Source organism: Prionailurus viverrinus, chromosome B1 (genome assembly GCF_022837055.1).
Source record: "Prionailurus viverrinus isolate Anna chromosome B1, UM_Priviv_1.0, whole genome shotgun sequence".
NCBI lineage: Eukaryota > Metazoa > Chordata > Mammalia > Carnivora > Felidae > Prionailurus > Prionailurus viverrinus.
The window spans coordinates 143,116,049-143,143,601 of record NC_062564.1 but is presented as its reverse complement, the minus strand read 5'-3'; the positions used below and the strand labels follow the sequence as shown (position 1 = coordinate 143,143,601).

Below are 27,553 nucleotides of genomic sequence, written 5' to 3'. Positions count from 1 at the left end.
ACTCCTTCCCTTGCAGTTCCTTTTGTATTTCAATTAGGGCCTCTTCGTACAGCACTTCTTACATACCTGGTGGTACTGAGTTGCCCTTTCCCTGGATCCCAGATGCATTTGCAGTAAGGATATAAAAAGCTATAAGGCTTTGTTGTTACTTCACCAGATTGAACAGCATATAAATTATGATGTTACACTGACTGTGCCCTCTGACTCGCAGAGAAAGCACAATATGCTCATCTCCATTAAGGCCCTTTGTAGGCCACAGGGGAAAGTACCTGGTAGAAGTAATGAAGGCATTGAGGATAACCATCTATCTGAAATGTACTCTTCAGAGAGACTAGGTGGGCTTATTTGGTACCTGTTGTTATTGTTTATCTGCTTTGTCATGTTTGTTAGTTTTTGTTTTTTGTTACTGTTGTTTTAGATTTCAGTGAGCCCTTCTAAAGAACAGATGGTACATCCTCTCCCTCCATACCCCCTTTCACCCTTTAAAACAAAATAAGTGACAGCCAAGGTAGGACCCTGGGGAAATGGGCCAAGGATGCCATTGAAATTGATCTAGTTGAGGTCCTAAAGTAGAGGAGCAAGAGGGGCTTCATGGTGTAGGTCCATCCCATGTCACTGATTTAGGACACTGCATTCAAGGTTAGGCCAACACACAGATGAATGGCCTAAAATAGTCGTTAAATATTATTCTTCAAAAACTGTGGTGTGGCCACAATAGATGATACCCAGGGTTTGTATCCCAACCACTGGTTAACCCTTACCTATCCAGCTCTTCCCACCACCCAATTCTGTTCAAATCACCTTGGTCTACTTGCCATTCCCCAACATGCCCTGTCTTCATTAAGATAGTTGATAAAACCAATATGTGCTCAGAACAAGAAAGAAGACCATTCCAAGCCTTTTATCATTTTATGCTGACATTGTTCCAATATTCAGAGAATAGAGAAAATACTCTTTTGTTAATTACCACCTGAACTCAAAATAATCTCAGAACTTGACCAAAAACAAAAAAGTCATTCCAGATCATTCCAAAGCCTTCTAAAAATCTGAATTATCTTTAGAAGATAGATTTTTAACAGTGTGGAGAAATTCACTGAAGACAGCCCTGACTGAATTGGACTTTCTGGGGCATAGGAATGGCAAGGAATTAGCTCAGAGAGATGAAGTTTATTATTGGCCCAGAACATCCAGCTCATTGACTGTCTGGGAGAGTTGTGGCAAGAAAATAATTGCCTGAAAGGAGATGGAAAATCCAGTAAAGGACTTCCACCCCTTAGGCAAGAGGTAGGAGAGAAGTGGGATACTCTGATCTGCTGTCTTTACCCTAGGCTTTGCTTAATGGCAAAAGACAGGAGATATAGGAGGCATTTAAAATCCAATTATCCTCAATCCTAAAGCTGCCTTAATGACAGCTATAACTTACACCTTTGCAGAACCTATTATACGCTCTAAAGATTCTTCCTTCTCCAAAGACTGCAGAATGAAAAGACACACAGCTGGCTGAGCACACGATGTTGTAATAAGCCCAGAACCCCTTGCAAGCTTTTCTAAAAGAGTGTCCTGAATCACACCACCATCCTGCAGCATCGTTGTTATCTCAGAACCCTTGTCAGGCCACTGAAAGTAGAGGCTTTACCAAAGCTGGTGGTTACTTTATTTAATAAAAGTCTCAATCTTACTATTTGGATTATTCAAAGTCTCTCTTGCTTATATGCAGTATCTAAAAAACAAAACAAATGAACAAACAAGCAAAACAGACTCTTAAAAACAGAGAATAGGGGCGCCTGGGTGGCTCAGTCAGTTAAGCGTCCGACTTCGGCTCAGGTCGTGATCTCACGGTTCGTGGGTTTGAGCCCCGCATCGGTCTCTGTGTTGACAGCTCAGAGCCTGGAGCCTGTTACGGATTCTGTGTCTCCCTCTCTCTCTGCCCCCCCCCCCACTTGCACTCTGTCTCTCTCTGTCTCAAAAATAAATAAACATTAAAAAAAAAGGGGGCGCCTGGGTGGCGCAGTCGGTTAAGCGTCCGACTTCAGCCAGGTCACGATCTCGCGGTCCGGGAGTTCGAGCCCCGCGTCAGGCTCTGGGCTGATGGCTCAGAGCCTGGAGCCTGTTTCCGATTCTGTGTCTCCCTCCCTCTCTGCCCCTCCCCCGTTCATGCTCTGTCTCTCTCTGTCCCAAAAATAAATAAACGTTGAAAAAAAAATTAAAAAAAAACAAACAAACAGAATAAATGTGGTTGCCAGAGGGGAGCGGGATGGGGAGTTAGGAGAAATTGGTGAAGGGGATTAAAAGTTACAAACTTCCAGCTATAAAATAAATAAATGATAGAGATGAAATGCACAGTATAGGGAATCTAGTCAAGAATATTATAATAACATTGTATAGTGACAGATGGTGACTACAATTAGTGTGGTGAACCCTAAATAATGTATAGAATTGTCAAATTACTATGTTGTACAACTGAAACTAATACAACATTGTATATCACCTATACTTCAATGATTAAAAAATACATAAAATAATAACATAAAAAATAAAATTTCTCTCCAAGTGTGGATGCTCAGGGGCGGGGGGACTTGGATGACATGGGTCAGGAATATTGAACTTAAGGACAAATTAAGTTTCAAAAAATGTTTAAATTATGATAAATCTCAAGGTCAGCAGAGCACTTTGGTGCTGATGCCGTTGGCTGCTATTTACTGTCCAGGAAGCTGCAGTACTGATTCCTAAACTTCCTCACCCACACTATATTTTCCCATAATACACACAGAAAAGGTAATTAGGCAGTCTGGTGAGCAGCCTTTGACATTCCGTTTCCTTTCTATTCAAATACATGAGGTCAGGGAAAGAGAAGCTGCTCCATCCAGTAAACACCAAGTCTGTGGCATTTTACACCTCGTTCAATGACAAATTCTTCATTATTAGCTAACCATTGGGGCCCCACAGTGGCTCAGTTGGTTAAGAGTCCATCTTCAGCTCAGGTCATGACCTCGTGGTTTGTGAGTTTGAGCCCCACATCGGGCTCTGTGCTGACAGCTCAGAGCCTGGAGCCTGCTTAGGATTCTGTGTCTCCCTCTCTCTCTGCCCCTGTCTTTGTCTCTCAACATTGAATAAACGTTAAAAAAAAAATTGTTGTTATTATGTAACAATACTCGCTTAAAGGATATTTTTTTAGAACTAGACTTCTATGGCAAAATAACTGGCCACGTATACTTCGGCACGAAACATTTGAGAAGCTCTATGTAATAAGCCCGCAGTTGGCTGAGAGCCTTTCCACCTCCATAAGGCCATGCAGCAAGTAGGATCATGACACATGAAATCCATACCTGGAAGTTTTCCCGAGGCCTCAGATGCCACTCACAGGCAGCACTTCCCAGAGGTTGAGCCCCGGTATATTTAACAAGGACCTGTCAAAACAAGGTGATAAAAATAGAGTGTATTTTAAGTGTCTGCATTTAATAAATTAACACTTGTAAAATATATAAGCTTAACACAATTGTGCTGTTACAAAGTAACATAAAAATTACTTCAGGTTGTGTAGTATTATAATGAGACAATTTTATAGTTGGATGAAAAAAAAAAAAAAAAACCTTTCACTCCCATCTTGGGTCCCTGTGTCAGTGTGTAAAACCTCATTTGAAGTGAAGGTTAAAGTCTAAATTTGGTGCATTTCCTGACACAAGGCCTGAGACTATACCAATGGTCATCCTGGGCTAGACTTTGCTCTTCCTCCTTCAAAGGGACACAATGAAATCATTTTTTAATTTTTTTAAAGGAACAAGATTACTAAGGTTAGTAAGAGAGGGCTATTCTTTAAATCAAGATGTTGGCAGGATTCTTTCTTTCTTTCTTTCTTTCTTTCTCTCTTTTTTTTTTTACATCTTGGTAAGGTTTCAGTATCTCTGGCTGGGCAATAATACGGAATATCATGGTCTAGTTTTTATACATGGCTTACTGTGTATCTCATGCCAAGACACCTGAATATGAGCTTAAGAGAATTCAATGGGCAATATGTATCAATGATCTAAAATTCCCCTCTGTCCACAGGGACAGCAAGACCAAGTGCCCTGGGCAAGAGACTAGGCAATTACCTACACAAAGTGGCTCACCAGAGGTGCATATTCAGAACAGGGTCTCTGACAGTGGAGAAAGAATAGCTTTTTCGCTCATTGCTTAGCAGCCATATTTTCCTGGTTTCAGAGAAATAATTCATTTTCTCAACTGTTAGAGCCGTTAGCTTCGTGTGAGAAGAGTGTTGGCCAGGAACACTTTGAGGGATAATTGTATGGCAGGAGAAAGTCCAGGGAAGTAAAGGATCTAGACATCAGTTGAAAACTGGGCAAGAACGAAGGCTGGTTAGCTAGCACAGCTCTCATAGACGACTGCAGACCCACTGCGGCAAGGCACTGCTGAAATGTGAGAGGCGGGGGACGCTGCCCTCTCCAGCAGGTGACAGATAATGAGAAACCACAGTGTGTCCTGGCAGCTTGAGGTTTCTTCTTCTTAGTCACAACCAACTCAGCAGCCTAGTATTGAAAGTCTAGGAGGCATCCCTGCCTGGCTCTTTAAAAGTAAATACACCCTAGACTTCCTTTATTCGCAAACTTGTCAACAGCGCTCAGAATAAAATCCGGTAAACCTGCTGCCTTATTTGCTGAACCCGTCAAAACAAGAAAAGGATGCTATGTTGGAACATTCCCCTCTATTAATGAAAACCTCCAGTTTCATTTCTCCTCTCCCCCATCCCCCATCCCATTCATTCACTTATGCATTCAGTCAGCAGAGGAACCAGGGGATCCCATGAACTTTCATTGAGCATGTTCTAATTACAGTGTGAGGAATACAAAACTGTAAGGTTTGACCTCTTCCTGCAGGAACTCACAGTCTAGCTAAGGATAATGTATACAAATGATGTATAAAAACAAATGGTTGCCTTCCTCAGGGGTGAATGCAATAATGTGGGTGGGTACTTGGTAGAACAGTGGCTCAAAGGAGTGAGACAAAGAATCTACTTAATTGGAATCTTCACAAAGGCTGTTATCTGTTCCAGGTGCTGTGTCAAATACTTTACCTCCTTCAGTTCATTTAATTGTCCAATGGCCATCATTTGAAAGATCAGAAAACTAAGTCTCCAAAGAAAGCAAGTAACACACCCAAAGCTATCTAATAAGAGGCAGAGACAGGAATCAAGTCCAGGTCTGTCTTTTCAGTTCTCTGGCACTCCTTGCCCAGTGATGGCAAGGACAGTGAGCATGGAACTGCCCGGTCCATTTGGCTGGGGTTGTAGGGTCATGTAAGGGATGGTGGCAGTGTGGACAAGTTGAAGCCAAGGCCAACTTCCACTCCTGACTGCAGAGGGAACAGGATAGAGGAGCTGGCCCTCATGACTGGCATGGACTTTTAACAGCATTCTTCACCTCTCCATCCTTTTCAGCTGCTTTCAAGGAATGCTGTACCCACCTTCGCAGCCTCATAACCATTCCGTAAAGGCCTTTGGAATGAAGTAGGGCCCTAGCATCGGTGGCCAAGGGGATTTCTGTCTTGCTTCTTTTGTATGATCTTTATTTCCTCTTTTTACCCTTGGTAGACTCAGGAAAGAGAAAAAGTCTCTTCAGTTAAATGTTGTGACTCCTACATTAATTTTCCAAGAGGGCTGTTCCCCCATCTCCACCACTGTGTTCTTCATAGAAAAAGCTCCAATGAACAATCATATGTTACTTTGAATTTGGATACATATTTTATTCTACTGATTCTTAACACCCCCGGGGTATAAGACAAACTGCAACTCAGAAAACTGGATCACTACAATTGGGGCAGGCACAGAAGATTGGTCCCGACCCTCAGGGATTCTGGTACCAAACCTGCTACCCACCTCTGAGAGTCACTGTTCCAGCAGTTAAGCATCATTAGTGTTTTTGTACTCCAGTCAGCTTAGTTCAGCCTTTAAAGATGTTTAGCTTTACTCATGACTGACAGTGCTGATGCCAGCCAAAAGAGCACACGAGAAAAATTATTTAAAACCTGTAATCTTTTGGGGAGCCTGGCTGGCTCAGTTGGTAGAGCATGCAACTCTTGATCTCAGGGTCATGAGTTCAAGCCCCACGTTGGGTGTGGAACCTACTTTAAAATATAGTTGTTTTTTTTTTAAACCTGTATTCTTTACTTCTTTGTCTTTGGCATGTGTGTGTGTCACTAGGGTTTCTGTCCTTTAAACTATGAGTTTACTTTAGACCGAGAGAGAGGATCTGGTTCTCACCTCCATTGTCTTCATCTGCCCTTATGGACCCTCTTTCTTCAGGTTTTTTCCTGGGTTAACTTCACAGGTTCTGCTCACCCCCAAGACACCAACCTCAAAAAATGAGAGCCAAACTGAACACTCCCATAGCAATCACTGCACACTGCCCTTAAAACCACTAAATGAAGTAATGTAGGTAAATCAAACCCAAGGAGATGAAGTTAGAAGGTTCCCTTTTACAACTACCAGAAATGAAAATATCCCCTCCAAGGTTGAAGCAATTTCTTCTGAGACACTTCTATTTTCAATCTGTCTAAGTTTCTATTTCAGGCTCCTGTGGCTGGAAAGGCTACAGATTATTATGGGCCATGTACATTTTGTAATTTACAGAAGTGCTTGCAAGGATCTTGCTTTGATGGTAGGAGGGGTAGAGGAAATTTTTGAAAGTTGTGTCAAAGTTTTACTTCCTGACCCCAGGGCCAAACACCGAGGGCTTGGCATGGAGTTGGCATTGGCAAATATTTGAGAAAGGCTGTTTGCTTTGCCGGAGTCATAGAGAGACTTTGAAAGATGTTGGCGTTTTCAACTGAAAACTTTTGAAAGGCCTCATCTATCGAATGTTCCTTTTCTATCAATTCAGTGTAGGAAGTTTGTAGAAGGTTCATTCAATTCAGTAGACAACACACAGACATACCGCCTGTGCTTGCATCACAAGAAGGATACCGCTCTTCACTCTTTCATCCCCCTCAACACCTGCATATACGTTCCCCACACTCACATCTCCCGCATAGCAAAAGTTCATGGCCCATGTAAATTTGCTGTATGATTGAAGTGCATAGAAGATGGTTTTTATTAAAGTGTGGTCACAGCCCCTTGGGGTTTGCAGGGAACTTCCAAGTCAGAGACCTTTACATTGAGTGGCTCCAGGAGATGGTACGATATATTTTTTAATTCAGAACCAGAATCACCTTCCAAATTTATATGTAAATTGCTAACAACTTACCACGCGTGTCCAAAATGTCCTCTTAGAGAAATGTCTCTTCTTTGTCTTTAGAAACCAGTTTCCACAGGAGAAAGAAACAGTCAAAGGTAAAGCAGAGTCTGTCCTTCCAGCAGAACAATGTGTGGGCCAAGGTCAAAAGTGCTTATTCAAGTTACCATTCCACTTCAAAGAAGCTGATGGCTGTGGGGGAATCACAGAGGCAATTTACGGGAAGTTTGAACTCTTCACTAATTTCAGCCAATACAAGTATTATTCCTTTTTTTTAAAAAAAAAAAAATGAATGGTTTTAAATAGAAGTGCACTTGGCATAATAATTTAATAAAGCTAAACACAGTATCAAAATATTGATCATTAGCTTACCTCCAAAAGGCCTAAAGAATGCACATTCCATGGACACAAGTAACATTGCAATTCCTTCCTTTTTCTACTGCTTGCTTTGAAACCAAACAGCTAAGATAAGGCCTGTTGGCATGACAGTAACCCATGAATTAGCCCCTCTTCAATAGCCATACCCCATATTAATTCTGTGGGGCAGGACTGAGAGCATTATAAATTCAGGGGGCTTAGAACGAGTGTGCTTCTATTTTCCAAACCCCAGGACAGGGCTGGTCCTTTTGTTTTGTGACTAGAAAGAGTTTGTTAAAAGATTTTAATGCTATATAAAGTTCATCTGTAAGCAATCCTACCTATCTCATACTATTTACTGTGTATATGCACTCAGACTATTTATGTCTGATATCACCATATTAGGAATGGTTCTCTAACTTTGCCAAGAATCAGAATCCCCTGGGGAGCTTTTTCTTTTCTTCAAGCGAGATGTAATTGACATAAAACATTGTATAAATTTATTTTTTTTAATTTTTATTTATTTATTTTGAGAAAGAGAGAGTGTGTGTGCAGGGGGAAGAGCAGAGAGACAAAAGGGGGAGAATCCCAAGCATGCTGTACACTGTCAGCACAGAGCCCAACACTGGCTCAGTCCCACCAACCATGGGATCACGACCTGAGCGGAAATCAAGAGTCAGACACTTGACCAACCCAGGTGCCCTGTAACATTGTACAACTTTAAAATGTACAATGTGTTGATTTGATCCATTTGTATATTGCAAAATGATTATCACCACCACAGCACTGGATAACACCTCCAACACATCACATAGTTACCATATCTTATTTTGTGGTGAGAACATTTAAGATCGAGTCTCTTAACATCCTTCAAGTATATAATACAGTACTGTTAACTACACTCGCTATGTTGCACATTATTAGATCCTCAGAACCTGGGGAGCTTATTAACCATGCAGCTTTTCTAGTCTGACCCCCATAAATTTGGATTCCGTCAGTGGGACTGTGAAATCCACTTGTGTATAAGTGCTCCCAAATGGTATTGATACCTAGAGAACCCAGGCCACAGTTCACATGGCCCTGCTCTGCTCTATTCATGTCATTCACCACAATGTTCTTCATGCCAGCAAAGAGACTGGCACACAGTCGATGTGCAGCAAATACTGCTGAATGATGGACTTTAAAATCAAGGCACCTAAATCAGAGAGCTCATTCATCTTTAACTGACCACTTAGACTCTGAGCTCTAAATTTTCATCTCTACAAAAAACAGAATCATGTCCTTCTATACAGAGTTCAAGGTTGTCAGTGACATACAGGAGCAACAAAAACAATTCTGGCTACCTAAAGAAATAATTGGAAGCATATTGGACAAGCCATGGAATCCAGAGGGAGGCTGCAAAATCAGGGGAGGCCACGGGAACTGGGCAGCAGGAACCATGCTGAGGTCATGCCACGGGCAGGCCAGTTAAAACACAGACATTGAATCACTCAAGATTCAAAGCTGTGGGTGAGATCACTAAGGTTGCCATCCTGGCTCTTATGTCCTGACCACTAGGAGCCTTTTCAGATTCCATAGTGGAAATGAGAACTTACTGTCCCCCAAGACACACAGTGGGATATTTCTCCAAAACAAGAAATTTTGAATTCTGAGCACCTAAATGTACATTATGTTATGCTCAGCTTCACTTTAAGTAATCCAGAGAGGTTAATGACTTACAAACAAGTGAGCAAAGTTGTAATTGTAACTCATATCTTTCTTTCCTCTCCCTCTAGACCCCTCTCTTCAGGCTCTATTCTTCCATCATTCCCTGGGATTTGGGTGGTCTTGGGCACTCTTCTTCAAACCAACAAGATAAATTTTTGACCAGAGGAGATGAGTAGAAACTGAAAGTTTGCTCCATTTCCCCGATTGTGTGTTATTATGAATCACTTTCTGTTAAAACAAAACTGTCAAAGCACCAATTAAACATTTTAGGAGCCAACTAAGCTTCAAGGAGTAGATAGAATCACCTCCAATTTACAGTAAGGAGCAATAATCATTGCCTCATGTCATCTCCCATATGTGCCCCCTGTTGGGAGTCACGCCAGAGTTGGAGATGCGTCACTCGTGCTGACATGATGACGGAGTGGCATTCCCTGGAGACCTAGCCTTCCAAAGCCAAGCTGATAAATTCATGTGGCTTTCAGGAAGTTGATCTCAGGAACTAAAGCCAATGGAAACACAAAAACAGTAATGGAGAGATAGTAAAATACCTTGAATTTCAAAATCATTTTATATTTTATGAAATACTTTCACATACATTAATTTCCTATGTCACCCTCATGTAGACAGCTGTTATTTCCTTCTCACAGATGAGAAAATTTGGAGCTCAGAGTTTAAGTAGTCAGCTCAAGAACAGTGAGCTTCCAAATCTAGGTCTCCTGATTCCAGGGAAAAGGTGAGAGTGTTTGAAGACAGAGGTTGTTTTTGTACGAAGGAGGGCGTGCCACAGTGGTATCAGCACCCGGATAGAGAGCTCTGCCTTCAACCAGTGGAGGGGAGGGGAGGCCAGTACTGCCCCAGACATGGGAGCAGACAGACAGCTGCCAGAGGTTTTCCTAACAGGTATCTGGGGCTGAACCCAGAGATGGGGCTGGCTGAAGGGACTAGGAAGAGCAGTGTCACTCTGTGCACGAGCAGAAGGGCGGCAGTGCTCCTGTTCGATGTGCATGCGCACTGCAAGCCGTGTCATAGAGGCAAGGCTGCTTTTCCTTAAGACGTGACATCTGCTTCCTGGCAACACTGAACCGCAGTGCAAGTGCTTGAGGCTCAGCTTAACGGTAAGAATACCAGATTTTGAGTCGGAAGGGCTAGTTTGAGTATCTCAGGAGACTACTAGAGCAAGTCAACGAAGGGAAGGGGGATGAGCTCTTAGACAACTGGCTTGAGGCCCAGCTTCTCCTCTGCCTGGAAACCCTGGTGCTCAGAGCTACTCCCAATGCCTTGAGGCCACGGCAAAGGCCCTTGTAGCACTACTTCTGTGGAGGACAAGGTTAGAGTTTGTCTCCTCCACAAATAGGGATTGTTTACTGATACTTGAATCAAAATCATCCATTTTGTCATCTTTGTCATTAGAGCTGTGGGCAGCAAAATAGCTCAAAAACTTCCTTGCAGACATTCACCTGTAGACAGCAGCACAGCCCGCCCAGGCCTCCGCTAAGATGAGTGTCAAGGCACAGAATAAACATTTCATGTCATGGATCCCAGGGACACTGCTCTGGCTGTATTGACAGGCAGGTCCCATGGTGTGCCAGTGCCAGTGAGCTCCGATTTCTCATCAATCCCCAACTCCACATTCAGTGAACTCACGTGGGTAGCAAATGCCATACATCAGAACTATTTCCAGAAACATTCGCCAGCACAGGGGCACCTGGGTGGCTCATCTGTTGAGTGTCCCACTTCGGCTCACGTCATGATTTCACGGTTGGTGAATTCAAGCCCCACAAATGGCTGCTATCAGCGCAGAGCCTGCTTTGGATCCTCAGTCCATCTCTCTCTCCCTCCCCGGCTTGTACTCTCTCAAAAATAAATAAATATTTTTTTTTAATTTTTTTTTTTAACGTTTATTTATTTTTGGGACAGAGAGAGACAGAGCATGAACGGGGGAGGGGCAGAGAGAGAGGGAGACACAGAATTGGAAACAGGCTCCAGGCTCCGAGCCATCAGCCCAGAGCCTGACGCGGGGCTCGAACTCACGGACCGCGAGATCGTGACCTGGCTGAAGTCGGACGCTTAACCGACTGCACCACCCAGGCGCCCCAAAAATAAATAAATATTTAAAAAACAAACAAATAAAACATTTACCAGTACTTTTTTTTAACCAACGAAACAAAAACTTTTTGCGTATCACTGAAGTAGATAGAAGGTCTATGGACATGACTCATATTTCTGTTCATTTAGTATGGACAGCTGCTGCTTTTGAGTTCTCTACTAAGACCTCTTATGTTTCATAATTAAGGGGAAAAAATGTGTTGGGGAGCCTGGGTGGCTCAGTTGGTCAGGTGTCCAACTTCAGCTCAGGGCATGATCTTGTGGCTTGTGGGTTCAAGCGCCACACTGGGCTCTGTGCTGACAGCTCTCGGAGCCTGAAGCCTGTTTCAGATTCTGTGTCTCCCCCTCTCTGCCCTCACTCTCTTGTGCTCTCTCTCTTTCTTTCTCTCTTTCTCTCTCTCTCAAAAATAAATAGAAAAAAAGAAAGAAAGAAAGAAAGAGAAAGAAAGAAAGAAAGAAAGAAAATTGTACTAGAACATTTCAATCACCCTGAGTAAAAGTAATGCTAATTTGTGCTTTTAAACTCTGGGCCAGCGTGTGTTGCACTTAGAAACCCAAGTGCATGCAGTAAAGGTACTAAATTTTTGGCTGATTCTCACACGGCATGGGCCACACCTTTTTTTTTTTTTAATGCATATTGCATGCCTGACATATAGTAGACACTCAATTGTCTGTGCATTTGAAAGCAAGAACAGAGCAATGATAGTGATTTAGTTCACGCATGGACCCTAAATAAAACTGAGCCATAGAAGGAAATTTAATAAGCCTTTCTTTGTTCATGACTCACAGAGGAATGCAGCAAAAAAGTGTGAAAGCCACAGCGTTTGACTATAAACGTAGCCATGTATGTATTGATATCGCACTTCTAAGACTTTGACTTGCTTGTCTATAGGACTTCTGTCCACCGCCCCCAAGAAGCACCCTACTGATTTCTGGGAAATGTGTAATAAGACTGTCAGTGATTTTTGCTCTAGCTTCTTTGCCAGGATGCATCACAGCTGCACTGTAGGGGCATTCTGAGGATGCTGCTCTATCACCCTGAGCCTTCATAGTCTCGGACCTTTACTATCATCTGTAGCACAGTTAGGGGAAATGACCTCTACCCAGTTCTCTGTCCCACTTCCTAAGACAATAAGTTCTGGACTTCAAATAAGCATGCTTCTGTCCAGAGATGTTATCACACAGAGTGTCTTCAGCTTGGCATTCCAATCATCTATCAATGGTCCCAAATAGTCTTTCAGTTTGCGTGGGGATAGAGAATTGACTAAATAAAGCCATACCCCATGATACTTCTTTATGGACCTTGTCATACTAAAAAAAAAAAAAAAAAATGTTGCCTTCACAGAACTGGAACAAATAATCCTAAAATTTGTTTGGAACCACAAAAGACACTGAATAGCCAAAGCAATCTTGAGAAAAAAAGAACAAACCTGGAAGTATCACAGTCCCAGATTTCAAGATATACTACCAAGCTATAGTACTGGCATAAAAATGTACACATAGGTCAACAGGACAGAAATGTTCCATTGGGCAGAGAGCCTGAAATAAACCCACACTTATATGGTCAACTAGTCTACAACAAAGGGAGAAAGAATATACAATGGGGAAAGACAGTCTCTTAAATAAATCGTCCTGGGAAAACCAGACAGCTACATGCAAAAGAATGAAACTGGACCAGTTTCTCATACCATATACAAAAATAATTTCAAAATGGTTTAGGACCTAAAAGTGAGACCTAAAACCATAAAAATCTTAAAAGAAAACTTAGGCAGTAATCTCTTTGACATTGGCCTTCACAGTATTTTTCTAGAATGGTCTCCTGAGGCATGGGAAACAAAAACAAAAATAAACTATTGGGACTACACCAAAATAAAAAGCTTTTGCACAGTGAAGGAAACCATCAACAAAACAACCCACTGAATGGGAGAACACATTTGTAAATCATATATCAGTTAAGGGGATTAATATACAAAATATGTAAAGAACTTATAAAAACTCAATGCCAAAAAAAAAAAAAAAATTCCAATTAGACATGGGTAGAGGACCTGAAAAAGGACCTTCTCTTTCCAAAGAAGACACACAGATGGGCAACAGACACTTGAAAAGATGCTCAACATCATTCATCATTAGGGAAATACAAACCAAAACTACAATGAGATATCACCTCACACTCCTCTGAGTGGCTAGTATCCAAGAGACAAGAAATAACAAGCATTTACAAGGATGTGGAGACAAGGGAAAGCTGGAGCTCTGTTAGTGGGGATGCAAACTGGTGCAGACACTGTGGAAAACAGTATGGAGGTTTCTCAAAAACTTAAGAACAGAAATAATATATGACCCAGTAATTCAACTACTAAGTATTTACCCAAAGAATATGAAAACACAAATCCAGAAAGATATATGCACCCCTATGTTTATTGCAGTGTTATTTGCAATAGCCAATATATGGAAGTAACCTAAGTGTCCATCCATAGATGGATAAAGGCGTGATATATATAGATTATAGATGTAGATATAGATATATAGATACAGATATAGAGATATAAACACACATACATACAATGGAGTATTACTCAGCCATAAAAAAAAGAATGAGATCTTGCCATTTGCAACAACATGGATGGACCTAGAAGGTATTAAGCTGAGCGAAAGATGCCTTAAATAGCAGGAAAGCAAGTGTCAATATACTAGAGTCAAGGTTATTGGAGGAAACATTCTTCATTATACACCAACAAGTTGAGAGTCCAAAGTAAACATGTTCTACTCAGGAGGAAGGTAAGGTATTACCTAATTATAAGCTTCAAAAATATCCATGTTCCATTTCTAGCCCATCTACAACACCCTGTTATTTAGAATAAATATAAATAAAGCCATAGCAGTAGAGCTAGAAGGAAACATGTAAAATATCAAGGTACTGACAATGAGGAAGAAAGTATCCATTTAGAATACAACATTGGAGTCCTTGCAGAAGATGCTCAACCTGTGAACTTCAGACCCCTAGTGGAAGGCAGAGGGATTACACAGGGTTCCCAAATCCACCTGAAAAGTTGAGTAGAGAGCAAGGGAGTAAGGGGAGATGAAATTGGAGAGGAGGCCAAGATCCATGTAAGGACTTAGCCACCTAAGGACAGTGAGAAGCTTTTGAAGCAGAGCAGTGAGATGATCAGGTTTGTGTTTTGAAAAGATGACTGGCAGCAGGGTGAAAATAGGGATGGGAAGAGAGGCTGTTGCCATGGTAGTTCCAACAATAAACAATGGTGGCTTGGCATAGGAAGTGGCAGTGAGAGTGGAGAAAAGTGGACAAAGCCAAGACACTGTAAAAGATATAAGTGGCAACTATTGGAGACCAAGATTAAGGGAAATGAAGGAAAGATGACTTCCTGGCTTCTGAGCAACTAGGTGGATGATGATACCATTCACTAAGACTGAAAATATTGGAGGTAGAGCAGGTTTTGGAGAGACTAAGTTCAGTTTTGAATATGATGGGTTGGAGAGACCCAAAAGGCCTCTATGAAGTAATGACCAGTAGGCTATTGGATAGATACCAATGTGAGTGGACTTATATCTCAATTTGAAGCAGGGGAAAGACATGCTTGCCTAGGGAAAGAGTATCCAGTGAGAACAGGAGCTTAGCGTCTGGTTAGACAAAGGGGACACGCTGGAAAAGGAATATAAGGCCAAGAGGACTGCCTGGATACACCTGAGGGCTGAGGATCAGCAGTTGTTAAAAGGACAGAGTGATATGCCAAAAACTTTCAAAAGTAAATAGGGGTGCTCTTGCTGGAAAATTAAACCATTGATTTATATTTATAACATCCAGGACTCCATACGTGGTTAAAACATAAAGATATGTATGCTCGGTGAGAAAAGCAGATGAGAAAATTAACATATAGATTAGGGAATCAATGAAAGAAACAAGGTGACTGTTTTGCTAATGTTCGTGGTGGTGTGCTTTAAAAGGCTGGAAAACTTGACTACACTTTGACATTGGTATGTGGTAGCTTCACTGTTCTCTGAAAACTTTCTAAGCGTAGAAGGTTCACACCCAGCTCTGCTGGGCTCTCCAGGCCCAATGTGATTGCATGCCAGAGCACTGAGGCATCTGATTTTGCAATCTTGGGGCCAGGAAGTTGGATTTGGCCCAGAATTTGTTGGATTACTTCAGATTTTTAGGGGTTTTTCTCCCCTCTTTGATGAACATTTCAGCCTAATCAAAAAATCTCAAATCTCACAATATAGCTTTAGAAAGCAACAAACCAAATCAAATAAATGATTTGAACGTTGAAAGAATACACAGCACAGCACTCTTATCAGCACTCCGGGGTCTTTACCTGAGGACTGGCCTTTTTCCCCTTCCAGCAAGCTGTTTTCATAAGTAATGCTGCCACCTAGCAGTCTTCTTGCAAATCACCATTTTGAATTGAAGGCACATTTTAGCTTTGTCTCTGGTTCACCGTATTTGAGTTGAACTTGAGCAAAACTTGAAATATTAATTTAACTATCTTTGAAAAATACTTTTTCCACAAATACTGGTCTTGAAACCATTATTTGGAAAACAACAGACTGTTGTAAGCAATTCAGCTGAGATGAAATTGATGGCAAAAGGTAAAACACCTTCTAGGTAAGACTTTGTACGTTTAGGGGAGCCTGGGTGGCTCAGTTGGTTAGGCATCTGAATTGGGCTCAGGCCATGATCTCACAGTTCGTGGGTTTGAGCCCTGCATTGGGCTCTGTGCTGACAGTGCAGAGCCTGGAGCCTGTTTCGTATTCTGCGTCTCCCTCTCTCTCTCTCTGCCCTCCCTCCCTTGCTTGTGCTCTCTCTCTGTCGAAAATAAACACTAAAATTTTTTTAAAAAAAGACTTCAGTACATTTATAACTAATACAAACCTCCATATCTATCTCCTTAGGGGAAATAGATCAATATTTTTTTGTTGAAAGTGGGTAGATATGAAGTGTGGGTGATCAGTCTCAATAAGGAACAGCTTTTTGACCAGAGGACCTTCAAACTGAAGGAATCATAAATGTCCAACGGAAACCTAAGAGACATTTTAATTCACATCAAGAGCTTGACTCACAAAGTAAGCCAAAGTTGCTTTTTAAAAAAGATGAATAAGATCTAGAGATCTGTTGTACATGATTATGCTTATAGTCAACAATATTGTATGGTACACTTAAAAAAATTTTTAAGAGGATAGATCTCATGTTGTATTCTTATCAAAATATAATACAATACAATCTCATAAATTTTTGTGTTTTCACAAAGGTAAAAAAAAATCTAACATTTATTGAATGTTTGCTATTTGCCCAAACACCAAGCAAAGCACTTTCTTGGTACTGTGTTCGTTACACAAATCTCTAAGAAGGTATTACAGTAAATAATCCTATTGATACAGGAGGACCTGAGCCTTGGGGATGGTGACAAGGCAAGTGAGTGTTGGAGGGGGTTACAAACCCAGATGGTCTGATTTCAGAACTTGGGCTCTTACCTACCAGCAATCTATCAGAAGCAAATAGATGCCAGATTTTCAGAAGGTTAAAACACTTAACAGAACGGAGTAAGTTTCTATTTTCTACTTGGGTTGCTTTTTAAATGCATGAAAGAAAATGTTCTCAGTTTGGTCCGAGTGACCTTTGTCTTACCTCCTGTTTTGTTACAAACTACTAAACATTGTAAGAATTTTTAACTCTACCAGAGCTCCCCTGTTCAATGACTACTGGCCTGCTAGATTGGTAGATACTTTGGCCAGTTTTGCCACCTCTCTATTTTAGTGACATTTCATTTCTTCATGTCTTGGGAAGGAGTGTCTTTCTTGTTGATATCACTGCTCTGCACTTAGCTCTCAGTGGACACGTTTGTCCTGGATGTTCTCACTCAGGGATATCTGTACATCATACCCTGAGGAGATTACTTGGGCAAGCATGTCTCTGAAGACGATTTGAATGTGTGTGTGGCTCATGCTCTGCTACAGGTGCTTCTCAGACTTTAAGGTGCATTCAAATCACCTAGAAATCTTGTTAAAGTGCAGGACCTGAGATTTTGCATTTTTAACAACTTCTCAGATGAAGCTGATGGTGCTGGTCCATGGACCATGAGTATTAAGGTGCTCAAAACTCCTCAGTTTTTCTTGGGTCTGAGGAGAAAATCTGGCTTATTTCCGAAGTCAGGGAGGAAAACCTTCCCCATAATTTTCTCATTTTTCCTGTTTTTATGTATCCAATCATAAAAATCAGGGTATAAATCAAGTTATGTATTTTTATATTTTTAAACAAAGGTATCCATAAAAGCTATTTTAAAAATAAAATCCATTTGGGCCCTAAATCCATTGGTTCAAACTTTTCTTCTTGGATTCAAAGTCTTTGAAATTTATACCCCTACCATAAATGAGATCATGGAGACTCATTCTGGAAACTTCTAGAACAATTGGGCTACCCGAGAGCTGCCCAACCGCCAATCCTATCTTGGGGGAAGCAGGCATAAGGCTCCTATTGTCAGTATATGCTAAATCCAGAACTCTGGGCATTAAAAAGACCAAAATCAAACTTTAGATTTGCTCTGGATTTAGCTCCCTGACCCAGTGGTCCTATTTTAACAATTGTGGAATTTCCTGGGTTTATTCAGAGTCCTCTTTTAGGTACTTTTGTCCCTATATTCTTCCTGTTATTGTCAGCATCACTCATTTTTGCTCTAACAAGGAGATATACAGTACATACAACAGAGGCAAGTGTAAAACTGCTACACTTAGTTCCCAAGATCAAATGGCACAAGAGTGAAATGAGTGAGACATAGAAATTGGCCATTTTCAAAAGAAAAAAAAATTTATTGCCTGTGTACTCAGTATAAGTGACCAGAATAATGTTATTCAGTCTAGGAAGGCGTTAATAGAACAGTGCCTAGGACAAAGGAGGTAATGGGCCTCCTCTAGTTTGCACTGGCCAAGCCATACTTGGGGTACTATGGCGTTCAGATATGTGTGTACACGGGTGTGTGTGTGTGTGTGTGTGTGTGTGTGTGTGACTCAGTGAAAGTATGGGAAGGCAAAAGGAAGAGCAGTCATGATTTAGGAGAAACAATGAAAAAGACCCAACAGATTTCAAAAAGATAACCTTTCTCTTTTTGAAGATAAGTGGTGGAAAGAAGTTGAGAGAATTTCAAACTGTGTTATAAGTTAAAGGACCTAGAGATATTTGCCTTCGAAGTGTGTCTTTGCGGGTTTTAGAGCAGAAGTTACTTAAGACCCGTTAATGGGTGGATGGACGGATGAATGGATAGACGGATGAACAGACAGACAGGCTATCTATTGAATATATTATATGTGTCAGGCGCTCTACCAAGAACTCCACATGTACTGAATGATTTCATTCTCCAAAAAAATCCTTTAAAATTAGTATTATCCCCATGTGAAAGCTACTAAATATAAGGCAGAGATAAATTAAGTGACCTGTCCAAAGTCATTGACCGGGTGATTCCATAGCTTGTGCTCTTAACCTCTATTTAATAGCCCTATGTGACAGCTATGGAAGTTCAGTACTCAGATGTCCCTTAAAGAAATAACTTGCTGGCCGGCTGTGAAAAGTACAGTCAGCTGACAGCCTCCAGCTGTTAATATCTCCGGGATCTCCTTGTGCCTTCTACCAGAGACCATACTGTTTCTGAGAAGCCCCAGTGACTGAGTATGGCAGGGGTTGCAGGACCTGGATATTTCTGCATTATGGGCTCCTCTAATAGATAGTCTTTTCTCAGGGTATCTCCATGAAGTTGTCACAGACTTTGTCAGATCAGCACTGCAGTCTGAGGCTCTCTCTGCCCACTCCTGCTCCCTGCCCTTTTACCTACTATAGGAGTCATCCTGAAAACAACAGAAAAGAAACTTCTTTCACTCCAACATCCATCTCATTGTCTGCTTCCTGAGGGACCCAACTGTGCTTCCTGAGGGACACACACTGTGTCTTCAAATATTTGGAATGTTATCATATAAAAGGGCATTTAGAATTGTTTTCATATAGTGATGAAGTATTGGATTAGGAGAAACTGACTGAACTACTAAGGAAGCAGCTTTCACATATACATAGGGAAGAACTTTCTAACAACTAAAACTGCACAAACAAGGGGATAGGCTGCCTCAACACTGATGAGTTTTCAGTAGTCACTGCAGTCATTCAGGCCAAGAGGAAAACCACTTGTTGTAAGGTCGTGTGACATTACCACAACCCCCACCCCATACATCATGGAACATCTAAGATGCTAAACATCCCCAATGCTAAGTGAGTACAAAAACCAAATTGTTTAGGAAACCACACCAGGAAGACCATAACTGAGTTTTCAGTGGTTTGATGAGTCTGGTTTCATACATCCACACTTGTATACTCCCAGGACAGCCCAGTGGTACTCTATGCCAGACCACCTATTGTCCACATGCTTTTATTTCTTTTATTTAGTCAAAGAACTCCTAGCAAGTGAGTTAAGGCTATAAGCTCATTTGTCCACATGGGCTCATTTGGCAGGATCAAAAACGAACTGTGCATATGTTTTGTGAAACATACTGTAATACTGAGTTCAGTATCAGATAAAATTTTAATGACACCCTCCACTGACACCTGGTTCTAAAGCTCAATAACCTGCATACTTGAGACTGAAAGATTCTCTTCCTCAAAGTTGTTGCCTCCCTCCCTTCATCGAGACACGGGCACACCAATGAGGAGACACATACTTGCCCCCTTCCAGCATTTCCACAATGACCAAATTACATAAGTAATTATATATTTCAGATGATAAAATAAAAGGTGGGAAAGTCTGGCAGGAATACAGTAACCTAGTCAGCATAGAAATCTGTATGTAAGGAGACATTCATTAGGTGTGCAAATATTTACTAAGCATCTGCCAAAGGTTAGACTTTCTTACAGGGGCCAACGGCCCAAGGATGTGCTCCACAGAGTTCCCTGATTTCCTGGCACATGCTTTCAAATGCCATTGAGAGGGGCGCCTGGGTGGCTCAGTCGGACAAGTGTCTGACTTTGGCTCAGGTCATGATCTCGTGTTTCGTGGGTTCAAGCCCTGCCTTGGGCTCTGTGCTGACAGCTCAGTGCCTGGAGCCTGCTTTGGATTCTGTGTCTCCCTCTCTCCCTGCCCCTCCCCCACTTCCTCTCTCCCTCTCTCTCTCTTTCAAAAATAAATAAACATTTAAAAAAGTAAAAATTAACAAAACAAATGTCATTGAGGAAGCCTGCTGACCCTTCACTGAGAGAAGCAATCAAAGCCACAATCACAGTGACCTGTAGAACCTCCAGTCTGATGTCTTTTCCCTCTCTCCCCACCCCCAAATTTCTGCAGCATCCCTGCCATTTATAATCTATATTTGTAAGACATATTTCATTATACTTAAAGTGCTTTGAAGCCAATTCATAAAATTTGCAAGGGGAGTTCAAAAAAAAAGCAAGCTCAGCAATATTTGGGGACTTTTAAAACTGATGACACAGCTGACCTATTGGAGACACAGGCAGTGGGAGGGCCCTCACTGGTATAAATAAATAGGAATCTCTGTCCTCAGAACCCACAGTTTAGACTCAGAGCTGAAGTCTGAACTCCACCTTGAGGCAGAATGAGGTTCTCCCTGGGATTTCTGCTTCTCATGCTGTTGGTCTACAGCATCACTCCAGTCCATGGTGAGAACTTTCACTTATCTTCTCATTGTGCTTTGAGCAGAAATAGTCTTCAGCATTTCTTTCCTTTTTTTTTTTAATTAAAAAATGGGGAGCAATATGACTGAAATGGGAAGGGGGAGATTACCTAAGTACTCCTAGGTTTCTAAAAGTAATATGCTTAGAGATTTAACTCTTAGAGGTTAGAGACACTTATGTTGTTAAGATAATTATCCATAGATAGAGATACTGAAGTTCAGCGTCCGTGTGACTTATCGTTGGTTTGTCTATTCCTGGTCTTTTTCAGATTCAGCTCTGCTATAACTAATTCTTTCCATGTATATATCTTCTTGGCTCTGCCTTTCAGTGCTACCCCTTCCGACTAAACCCTTTATAGGGTTTAAAGATAATTGACCTCAACAGGTTGGTCTCCTGCAGAGAACGTTTGGTGCAATTCTATTTGGCTAGCTCTGACGTGAGCTACTGTAAGCACAACATGGGTACTTAAGTACATGCTTTCTGCAAAGACATAGACTTCCAAGTCTAAATGGGGTGACGATTGTATAAATAGATAAACATCTAGTTGAAGTTGTAAGTTTTTATACAGCTGAGGAAATCCAAGGCATGTGCCTTGGATTTATATGATATAGTCTGAATGATATAGTCTGCTCAGGTATAAAAAACAAATTTTTGCTCTTAAAGCGTAAGGCATTGTTTTTCAATTATTTTGCTTCACGTGCTATTTTTATTCTTCAAGAACTTCATCTCTCACCTCCTCCATAAAGCTGTCCCATTGCCCTGGCAAAGTCCTCTGTTCCCATCATGTAGTTTGGATCCCGGGTGTGAAATACAACATTCTGTGACATTTTAGTTTTTGTTCATTTGTTTCGTCCACCAAATTGTAAATGCCTTGAGAACCAGGGCCCTTTTATTTGCAAATATGTGTCAAGCATTGTGTTAGACACTGGGCTTAAGAGGGTAGACTTCATTAAAATACATGAGATAGAGTAACTTATAAAAGTATCTAGTACTAATGACTTCTGTTATTGAATAAAAATAGTCTTGAATTTTTATTATCAGCTTTCGTTGGTAATAATTTGCAACCGAGATGAAGGACCAGCGTATTAAAATACATATATATATATATATATATATCTCGTATTAAAATACATACATATATATATACATACATATATATATACATATATGTATGTATGTATATATGTGTATATATATACATATATATGTATATATGTGTGTATATATATATCGTATTAAAATACATACATATATATACATACATATATATACACATATATGTATGTATGTATATATGTGTATATATATATATATATGTAGATATATATATATGTATGTATATATATCTCCCGTGGTGTTTCCTTGGAGAGACAAGGAAGGGGGTGGTGAGCATGATGAGAACAGCTTATTACTACTCTGGGGACACTGTAAGGGATTCATGTCTTTGGTTTTTATGCGTTTGGAGGGAAGATCAAATCAGTTGATTTTACACTGTATGAATTATAAGTGAGTTTTAAGTCCCCAGAGCAGTGGTTCTCAAATTTTATTATACAATCACCTGAGCACCAATATAATGCTATCACAAATTTCAATAGGTGTCGTACTTTTAGAAAGCTAATTTTATTTTTAAGGTTTTGGTAGAAAATGTTCGAAAATAAGCCAAGACAAGCAGAAATACACAAACTAAAAGCATCTGGGTGAAAGCGCCAACTTGAAATTTTTAAATCTTCAAATGCACCGTATGAAAGATTAGTAATTAAATTCAAGTTATGAATTATATGTCAAAGGGATTAAAATAACTGATTGTGTTTACAGGTGTTCTGGAGGCCTTTAACACAAACTTAAAGTGTAAATGCGTCCAAGAGACCTCAGCCTTTATCCCCATCCAACTCATTGAAAAGCTTCAGGTCTTGCCTCCTGGGAATGGGTGCCCAAACAAAGAAATCATGTAAGTTGCAGGAGAAAAATGTATGTGATTCTTTTCTCCCAATGAAAATCAGATCAAATGTTGCCATATAGTATTTTTTTAGTATTGTTGACATACAATGTTGCATTAATTTCATATGTACAGCATAGTATTCTTATTCAAGAATCTCAAAGGGATTGATTTTGAGAGTTGCTAACAACTCTCAAGCTAATAATGGGACTCAATAATATTTGTTAAGTACCTACTTTGCAGCGGCCCTGAGTTAATAAGTGCTTTATTCACATTCATTCATCATATTCCTTTAACAGACATTAAGTTACGTCTAGTGTTATCATTGCTCTGCAGGTGCAGAAACTGAGGCTTAGGGAGGTTAACCAACTGCCCTGAGGCAAACCCTTAGAAAGGGACAGAACCAGGACTCCACTGAGGTGTTCCCCCTCCAAGCCTCTTCTCTCCTACCAAATTCAAATCACCAGCAGAAGCAGACACTTTGTTCCCCAGAAGTTAAAGAGCAAGAAAATAAGTACCCACTACAGTCCTTGGTCTGAACATCTATTTTATGGGACAGTCCCTTAGCTTTAAGATCTACCAACGTTGATACCATTACTCTGATTGAAGAGTTAGGCTATGGAGTCAGCTGTGGCTGCAAGAAGTTTAATAGGTATTTTCTTTAACTGAAATAGCATGATCTCTTGTTTCTGTGACCCTTTTCAGTACTTTCAGAGAAATCTGTTGATACTTCTATCATAACATTTTCCATGGCACATCAAATGAGAATTTACACATTGCATGCAAAGCCCCTAGTATAGTGCCTGGCACAACAGTAAACGTAACAAATGTTCAGTAAATGTTAGCTGTGATTATTATAGCATCACTGTGTTGAAGCAATCAGGTTTGTGGCTCTCTTTCTCTCTTCCATTCTCTCTCTCACCAGAAATAAGTTCCTTATAGACAGGGATCAGATTTATTTGTTTCTCTACTCCCAATGCTTTATCCCTTACCTGGCATAGAGCACAGGTACAAGCAATGTTGGATTGTTACACTGCATTTTTTAAATAATCCTATAGATCTTTTGTGTATCACTACTTGGAACTTTGATTTCTCCTTCCTAGATCTATCTTTATGAGCCAAGCATCCACAGCTCGTGGACATATTAGGCACAGCATCTTTCTCCACATTTCCTGACTTTACTCTCACTAGCAGCTCTGCCCCTGTACTTCTTTAGACATTTGATATGTTTGTAATCAGCCACTTTTTGTTTGTCCCATTTTGATATGTGCTTTGGGTGTCGCACTAGTTGTGTTCAACTTGTAAAAAAGAAATATGGGATATCAAAAATGTGTGCAAAAATTTTTCATTAAAAAGGCATTATACTTTTCCTAATGTCTTCACTGATGAAGGTTCTAACTAACCCACAATTATTGGCCTCAAACTCAGAGATGTGAAGTCCAGCCATGACCTTGAGAGCAGTTCCTCTGGCTGCATAGAAACCTGAGATTCTCTCTCTCTCTCTCTCTCTCTCTCTCTCTCTCTCTCTCTCTCTCTCTCTTTTATTACATTTCCTCTGTCATGAGTCAAGTCTCTTACCTCTCAACCTGAGGAAGCAATGCACCCCAACTTTCTCTTCGTTAACAATAATCATTTTGAAGGGGCAAAAATTTGATTTTATATCTTGTCACCAAATTCTGTATTTCTGAATTTTAACCAGATATAGAAACAAAAGCTGGAAATTACAAGAAATACATAGCAATCAGGGTAAAAATGCTGTGAGTCCAGATGGTCAGAAATCTATTTTCCCTCATGAACTCAAAAACCAAATTGGAAGACTCTGCCCAAGAACCCCAAAATGCTGTGACCTCTGACCTCTCTAAGATTCATTTACAAGGGTGGAGTTTCAAAGCTAGATGGACAGATCCTTCTTGCTAAGGTGAAGGTGAAGAAATCGTTTTGCTCAGAGGTCACCCCGATAGAGGGTTGAGTGTCCCTGGTCACTATCACCTAGGAGACCTCACATCTTTCACTGCAGGTAAAACATTCAGCACTGTGTCTGGCACTTATTGATAACTATTCAGATCCTGCCCATGTAGAGTGGTGGCTAAAAGTGTGGGTTCTGGAGGCAGATAACCTTCATTCGAATGCTGCCCTGCTCTTGCATTTGTCGTGCCATCTTGGGCAAGTTATTTAAACTCTCTAAACCTCAGGTTCCTCATCTAAATGTAAGGAAATAATAGTTCTCTAGCAAAGGACTTGTGTGAGATTGACATAATCCATGTTACCTGCTGAGGATAGTGATTGGCGCATTGTAAGTGCTTGATCAATATTAGCTATTATTGTTGCTGCTTTTGTTGTTATCGAATCTCTCAGAGCAGTGAAAGCCTCACTAACTAGAGGTTCAACAAAATGCCAGGGGCACTCGGAGCGATCAGCTCTGTAACCTCTCCCACATTAAATGTCATTGGATCTGCTTTTCAAATAAAATTTTCTCAAGAGAGTGTTTCCTATCGTTTATTTTGTTCTCCCAAGCTCAACAGACAACCATCTATTTTATGGGACATAAAGATAATGTGATATAGATTTAGAAGTGAGCCAATCTTAGAGTCAGCTATTTGGTCCACCTCCAATTCATGTAAAGATTGTCAGCAAAGCATTAACCCCTGACACGTAAGATTCTGTTAACCTCATCTTCAGCTCCACTGGCTCACACACAGATCCCAAACTGCCCACCTCCAATTTCACTTCATCCGGGAATATTTTTCTACTCCACTCTCCTTAAGGGCCGGATTGACTAAAATGTAACACTGCCTTATTTTTATTATTTTTCTTTCCCCTCAGAGTTTGGAAGAAGAATAAGTCAGTTGTATGCTTGAACCCTCAAGCTAAATGGATACTAAAATTAATAAAAATGTTACAGAGGTAAGTCAGACATCCCAAGGGTTTTCAGATTCCAATTTGTACTGAAGGGCTTCCCTTTCATGGGTAGTCAAAATGGGGACCATTTTAATTATTTATTTGTTTTTAATGTTTATTTATTTTTGAGAGAGAGACAGAGTGCACGACTGGGGCAGGGGCATAGAGAGAGGGAGGATCTGAAGTGGGTTCTGCACTGACAGCAGACAGCCCGGTCGGTGCATGGCTCAAACCCACGAACCATGAGATCATAACCTGAGCCGAAGTCAGATGCTTAACCGACTGAGCCACCTAGAAGCCCCTAAATGGGGACCATTTTAAATTTATGAGAAATTCCCAAGACAAATATCCATTCTTCACTATTATTACTTTTCAAATGAGTAAGGGTGACTCATTTCAGTAGCTCAATAAACTAAATGGAAAGTCAATATGCACAACAGTCCTTGTTTGATATCTTTAAGGAAAACCAGTTTTTACTAAGTCTCTCTGTGAATATGACTCTCTTGTTTTTGTTTTTATTTCACAGAAAAAGTGCTGTTTCAACTCCATGAGCTCCAGCGTTTAAGAGTCAACTGATGCCAATATCCCTTCTAAGGACACCTGCCTATGCCCCTCCTCCTGCTCTGGGTTTTAGTTTTGTATTTGGCTGAGTCTTTCCAAGAAAAAGAACTTCCCCATATAAGCAAGCATGAAAATATATGTTAAATAAGCTTACAGAAGCTGATGCGGCCAACTTGAGCTTTTTAAAAATTATAGTACCCTTATACACTTGGACTTTGCATTTTTATCAATCAGAAAGAAAGTTTCCTTGAGGATACTTAGTAATAAATCACACCGGTTTCTTTGAATAGTATACCTCTGGTTTACACTAAATTTTCCTAGAAACTAGGGGAACAAGAATTTAAACCTCAAATCTGAACATGTGGCTTGAGTTAAGAAGGAAATGATGGAATTCATTTCAATCATTTCACACCATAAGAAAAGCAGGATTCCATAAGGGACTGAAACCTGCCTGGGAAACCCAGGGAATTTCATAAGAGACAGAGGGCTCTCATAGTAGCTATCTTCCATTTAAAAGCTCACTATTGAAAAAAATGGAGTCCTTTTCTTTCGAAAGAGTTCTTTTACGAGATTTACTGTCCTGGACAAAAACTAAAAACATTCAACAATCTCCAGACTTAAATTCGTAGAATATTCAGGAAAAGCATTTAAAAACTGATATTCAGATGTCTTCTTTTATACATTTGCTTTGATGAACTTTTCTTACTCATATCTTTTGCACAGACTTTTTTTTCCCCTTGGTTTCTGGTACCTGATTCTTTAATGCTTCCTGTTGATCTAATGCTATTCAATAAACTCAAGTAAACGTTTTACTTAATTATGAGGAACTCATTCTTAATAGAGCATTTGCTCAAATTTAGACACTCTGACTCATCACAATGAAAAGTAGGACTTCATCATGTTAATTTTTGCTTGCATGATGCTTGCCTTTTACAGTTGTTTTAAATTATGTGGCAATGGGTGAGTGAAGTTATTCCTGATATTAACACAGGGGGAAAATGCTTGACTATGAGAGCTTCTTTTCCTTGATATACTCATCATTATTTCCTCTAGAGATTTCCAAATTCTTACCAAAACCTATTTTCA

The 27,553-nt window shown here is 40.4% G+C and overlaps 1 protein-coding gene across 2 annotated transcripts; it reads left to right on the top strand.

Moving 5' to 3' along the window:
* The first annotated feature begins 20,947 nt into the window (after nt 1–20,947).
* Nucleotides 20,948–27,267, top strand: CXCL13 (C-X-C motif chemokine ligand 13). Of its 2 annotated transcripts, XM_047856381.1 has the most exons (4): nt 20,948–21,057; nt 22,888–23,020; nt 25,832–25,912; nt 26,433–27,267. In XM_047856381.1, exons 1-4 carry the CDS (start codon nt 20,994–20,996, stop codon nt 26,455–26,457), a joined length of 303 nt encoding a protein of 100 aa, XP_047712337.1. In that variant the 5' UTR covers nt 20,948–20,993; the 3' UTR covers nt 26,458–27,267. The 2 variants fall into 2 exon arrangements, with proteins under 2 accessions (XP_047712337.1, XP_047712338.1); XM_047856382.1 differs by lacking the exon at nt 26,433–27,267 and having other exon boundaries at nt 25,832–25,916.
* The last annotated feature ends 286 nt before the right edge of the window (nt 27,268–27,553 follow it).

Bases quoted from the DNA above. Each gene is read 5' to 3' on its own strand.
- CXCL13 (XM_047856381.1), top strand. From the start codon at position 20,994: ATGAGGTTCTCCCTGGGATTTCTGCTTCTCATGCTGTTGGTCTACAGC. The intron at 23,021-25,831 runs GTAAGTTGCAGG...CTTTCCCCTCAG, and splicing joins TGCCCAAACAAAGAAATCAT to AGTTTGGAAGAAGAATAAGT. The intron at 25,913-26,432 runs GTAAGTCAGACA...TTTATTTCACAG, and splicing joins TTAATAAAAATGTTACAGAG to AAAAAGTGCTGTTTCAACTC.